General features: G+C 35.3%; 1 protein-coding gene across 1 annotated transcript in view; it reads right to left on the bottom strand.

Moving 5' to 3' along the window:
- Positions 1-2645: 2645 nt before the first annotated feature.
- Positions 2646-5791, bottom strand: part of LOC107045893 (importin subunit alpha) — an 11404-nt gene continuing 8258 nt past the window's right edge. The window contains exons 5-6 of the mRNA XM_015268300.1: positions 4924-5256; positions 2646-2936 (exon numbers count right to left, since the gene is read on the bottom strand). Of these exons, the coding sequence (XP_015123786.1) occupies positions 2841-2936; positions 4924-5256 (429 nt within the window). The 3' untranslated portion in view covers positions 2646-2840. The remainder of the gene's footprint in view (positions 2937-4923; positions 5257-5791) is intronic.

The raw sequence follows: 5791 nt of genomic DNA, 5'->3' as shown, positions 1-5791 counted from the left end.
ATAAATGTATGGATATGTATTGATTCCGAAGTCACAGTTTGACAGGAAACGCAAAAAACTTGGATTTATAAAAAATCTTTAATCGATAATGAAGAAGACACTTGAACATAAATGTATGGACATGTATCGATTGCAGAGTCAAAATTCTACGGAAAACGCGAATTATGTAAAATCGATACTTGCTATCGATACTTAATGTTAAATCGATACTCGAAATCAATCAAGTGCATTTGAAGTTACACAAATATAAACGGATATCGATGAAATGGAGGTATGGATTCATTTCAAAGTCGAAATTTCAAGGGAAACGCGGAAAAACCCGAATTTATATCGAACTGATGAAGACATGAACTAGTATATTTCGTAACGAGTGCAAAAAAGTGTTTTTTGGCGAGTGGGAGGTTTATATCACGAGCCGAAGGCGAGTCAAAAAATGGTGTGCACTCGCCTTCGGCTCGTGATATAATCCCACGAGCTAAAAAAGATTTTTTCACGAGTTACGAACAATATTTTTCATCACAATGTGGCGGAAATTGGACTTTTAGGCACGCGGAGCGTGCCAAAAAGTTCACTTTTCGTCACAGCGTGATGAAATAGTATATTTCGATACAAGTGCGACGGGGTGGTAACGAGTGGCTTCGCCTCGGGCTGTCAACTTCACACTCGTTACCACCCCGTCGCACGTGTATCCGAACTATATTTTTTGTTAGTGATGTTACGTTCAGCGAGTGCCGAACTGTGCCATTTACTAGTAAACGAAAAGTCTTTTTGTTTACAAGTTTCGACTTTTCGTTTACTAGTAAACGAAAAGACACTTTTCGACACGGGCTGAACGTAGCAGCAGTGCCAAAATAGTATTTTCATCACGCTATGCGAAAAAGTAACTTTTTAGGCACGCTTCGCGTGCCTAAAACGTCCCTTTTCCGCACATTGTGATGAAAAATATCGTTCGATACTCGTGGGAAAAGTGTTTCTTGGCTCGTGGGAGGTTTATAGCATGAACCGAAGGCGAGTGATGTAATCCCACGAGCCAAAAAACTCTTTTCCGCACTCCTAACGAAATATACTAATTTCGTAACGAGTGCAAAAAAGTGTTTTTTGGCGAGTGGAAGGTTTATATCACGAGCCGAAGTCGAGTGATATAATCCCACGAGCTAAAAAACATTTTTTCACGACTTACGAACAATATTTTTCATCACAATGTGGCGGAAATTGGACTTTTAGGCACGCGGAGCGTGCCGAAAATGCGCGTGTCAATCACAGCGTGATGAAAATGAATTTTCGAACACGTATCGATTCCGGAGTCAAAATTCCAAGAAAAACGCGAAAAAACTTGGCTTAATTCAAATCGGATCGTGATATAAATACTCTATGTTGAATCGATACTCGGTATCAATCAAGTGCATTTGAAGTCACACAAACTTACATGGATAATGGTGACATGAATGTACGGACTCATTTCGGAGTCGAAATTTCAGGGAAAAGGTGGAAAAATCGAATTTATATTGAACCGATGAAGATACATGAACAAAAAATTTCTAACATGTATCGATCCCAGAGTCAAAGTTCCAAGGAAAAGCATAAATAAATAATAAATAATTAATCATAATTAGATGATTAAATCAGCGTTTTGCTATTGCACATCATGAACTGCATAGAGCATAGGTTGTCATGTGTCTACTTGGGTGCACCGACGCTACGATGCTTTATATATATCAAAGTAAATGATCTGATTAGTTTACAGGTTAAATGTGTGTATTCCGTGCTTGCACGTATAAACAAATTTCATAAGAAATTTTAGCGAATTCGCTAGAAAATTTAATTGGATTTTGATGCAGCTTCCGATTAGTTTTTGGTCAATTCTATCAATCCTGTGAACGGAGCACGGTTGCCTGTTCCCCCTCGCCCCTCACACTGTCCTGTTTTGGTAGGATTTTCCGTTCAGCCTCTATCAACCCTAAGGGTTATGCTGCAATGAATGCAACGCAAGATATACGCAACGCTTGCAATTGTTGCAAATAATCGAAAAACAGTTGAGCGATTGTTTTACGCGTTGCAAACGGTTCACGGTGCGCTTATTATGGCATCACCCTTACGCACAAGTGATGAAAAATCCGTCTTTTTTCTAAGGATTTCTCCTTTATCGTATCACACCACTTTTCTACAAGATAAGTATCTCCAAGACAATTTTATATGATTTTATGATTCCACGGCTTTTCATGATTGCAGACCATTCTTAACTATATTCAGAAAAACTATTAGAATCGGAAAAAAATGCGAAAACCACTTTTAAACTCATGAAATAGATTAGTCATTTGTTTTATCAAAAACGTTTTTTTATTAATAATGGAAAAATACCACCTAGGCACAATAATTTGAATAAATCACTGGTATTATATGCGAGATAGTAAATGACTATGGAACTAATTGAGTATCGGTCGAATGGAAAAACCCTTTCAATTAATTGCAATAGGTATAATCTCCACAGCCACCTAAAATCGACGACCAAATAAAATTACTTGGCACAAAGTATTTTTTTTGTAATAAAATAGAAAGAAATCACAATCAGTTTTTCCAAAGGAAATATCGCGAATTTTGAGAAACTTCGAAATTTCAGGAATCAGCAAAAACTTGTACTTTTCATCTTGCAATGACTAAAATTTACTTAATTAAATAGAGCTCATGAGAAAATGATAATGGTAATAAAAATAATTCATACAAAAATGCAATTAGGAAAAATATTTTGCGCTCATTCCCCCTACCTTTTCTTTAATGGAAATGCATTCATGAACTTGAGAATATGCGTATGAGAATTAAACTAATTACCCTAGGTGATATAATTAAAACTGGAATCCTCCTTGTGGGGCAGAATCGGTTGGATGGAAGTTGAATTGCCCATCAACAGTTTCAGGAGCAATTTGAGCATTTTCCGACTCCTGAAATGTCAGATAAAAGATAAAATTAATACGTTTGAAGTAGTACGAGCATCCGTATAACTAATTTGATTGCACATCTCGATTTTTAAAAATTAAAATCTGAGATAAATTTTAAAGGGAAAATCAAGTATAATAAAATATTTGGGTGAAATTTTTGTTCAACTAGCGTATGGGGCACGCTACACTGACAAAAACAAAGGTTTTTAAGAAATACGTCTTTACCTATATCCAGAAACTAGTGACTGGAAAATTTTTAAGAGTAAAATATCTTGCACTAAGAAAATAAAAACTTTCGTCAAGTAATTTTGTACTTGTCCTAAAGACGAGGATAATTTCTTGATGACAAGAAAGCAATTTCTCAAACCAAGTAAAATTGAATTAATTCGTTTAATAGTTTTTTAGCCTCAATTCTAAAATATTTCAATGCAAAAACCATTTTAATTGATTCGAGAACTCGTTTTCTTGATATGAAGAAATTGTCTTCATCTTTCAGATAAGTATAAAATTTCTTGGCGTAAAATTATTTTTTCTTAGTGTGAGATATTGTGCGCTTGGTAATTTTCAAGCCACGAATTTCTTGATGCAAGTAAAGAAGTACTTCTCAAAAACTACTTGTTTTTTCAGTGAACGCGCGCCTTAGCCTAGTATGGTGGCATATGTCTCACTTTTCATGCATACATAATTTGAACTCCATTTACATATAAACACAAATTAAATCTCAATCTATATTCGGCCACAACGAGCAATTGTGTGAAGTTGGCATCGAACTTGGGAAAAATAGGATTTTTCAAACGGCATACGATTGTACTGGTTTAGTACTCAATTATCCATCATTTCCGTGCTGCGAAGAATATTCATGCATTTTTCACGCAAGATGGTGTAGGGGTAAAATGAAAGTGAGTCCAGGAAATTTAAGTGTTGAATGGATACAATAGTACGCCGTTTGAAAAATTCGATTTTGTCAACTATAATGTCAACTTCACAAAGCTACAACTACACTGAGAAAAAAAATTTCTAAGAAATAGAAATTCTATGATTGATCCAAATCGTTCATCGATTGAATAGTCGCAAAAGAAAATTCTATTGTAAGACACAAATATCGATTTGAACTAAACCAAAATTGGATTGTATGAAATCGATTTTGTTATAGTATAGTATATTTTGTTTATTCTATCGAATTTAGAAAATACTTGTTTTTGCGACAAAATCGATTTCATACAATTCAATTTTGGTTTAGTTCAAACGCTTCGGATTTGGCGCAAATAATTTTTTTTTCACAATTGCGATGGAAAAATAATCAGTTCAAATGATGAAGAATTGCATTTGTCGTAAACAAGAAACTGCGCTTCGCGAAAGTCTCGCATCAATGAGTATCCAACAATATGTTCCTCATAGGCCAAATGAATATTTTATTGCATCTATGAATTCTGCTTTCAATCGAACAGATATTCTTTTGCGGGATATCGTGACGCTGATAAATTGGATAATTATATGCTTTATTCGAAGAAGATATCTGATAATACAGACATTGCTTTGTATGTACTGAAAAGTAGATAGCAACAAAAAAAAAGTTTAGACAACTGATCTCATTCTTTTTCAATCGAAAACATTAAAATTAAATCGATATTTGTTTCTTACAATAGCATTTTCTTTTGCGACTATTCAATCGATGAACGATTTGGATCAATCATAGAATTTCTATTTCTTAGAAATTTTTTTTCTCAGTGTACCCGCAGTGCGATCGACCACAGTCAAAAACAATGCAAAAACCATTGCTCTACTTTGCGCCACCGTTCTACTTCGCCTCACATTCGCCTGTGTTCAAATAAAATAATTTCTTTCATCTTTTAAATTATCGACTTTTTTGGTTCAAATAAGACGTGTTTGATAATATATTATTTTTTCTCTCAGAGTAGAAAGGTCTAACAACCAACTCGATGGATGAGGAAATGAATGTTTTGAATCAAAGAAACAGGAAATCTCTTACCGCATCTGAAAAGAACGTATCGATCATTGAAGCAGCCTTCTGGTAAATCTTCTCATTCTCATGGTGCTGGAGATCCTCCAGCTTATCGAGCCCACCAACTTCCTCTATCATCATGGCGACCTGCTCAAGCTGTCCCATCTTCTCAGCTGCACTCAAGATGTTTGTCAATCCATCCAGGACAACGATAACTGCCTTTTGATCCTTCGCTTGTAATATGTTGCAAAATGGCTCTAAAACGCGGTGTTCAATCAACTGTACAAGCTGGTGAACTGACCCACCAGAGGTCAAGTTTGTCACTGCCCATGCTGCTTCTTTCTGAGCCTTGAAATCACCCTGTAGATAAGAAAGAATTATCGACAAAAATTAATTTGTTTCGGTAATCTGTACTTCCAATTAAATTCATGAAACGTGTGAAGAAATAGAATAGACAAAAGGATAGAGAGAAATATTCCCCGTTAACGTAAAACAAATAGCGAGGAACACCCAAATGATACTTTTAACAGATTTTCTGATGTTTACCCGTCCAATCATATTCAGAATCCATTAATTAGAAAGTATGTCAAAATGCATGAGGTAAGATAATAATTATAAAATAAAAACTAAGATCAATATTGGATTCAGAAGTGAAGTGGTAGAAAGTTCGTAGCTTCCTCTGTTGTGAGCAAAATAGATAAATTTTGAACAAAATGTCAACAGACATTCTTTGTGGCTGGTCATACTCCCTATAAAAATATCGTTAGCTGTATAGAAGACCAACGTAAGTGCCAAAAAATAGCTCCGTCAAGCTGGGCGGCCAGGGTACTCAGAATGAGTCGGTCAATAGCTCAAAATTATGAGCTTTTTACATGCTTTTTTTCTGCGCGAACCA

Source organism: Diachasma alloeum, unplaced genomic scaffold (assembly GCF_001412515.2).
Source record: "Diachasma alloeum isolate Michigan unplaced genomic scaffold, Dall2.0 Dall_scaffold_01114, whole genome shotgun sequence".
NCBI classification, from domain to species: Eukaryota; Metazoa; Arthropoda; class Insecta; order Hymenoptera; family Braconidae; genus Diachasma; species Diachasma alloeum.
The sequence above is the reverse complement of the archived record's forward strand: the minus strand, read 5'-3'. Positions and strand labels throughout refer to the sequence as shown.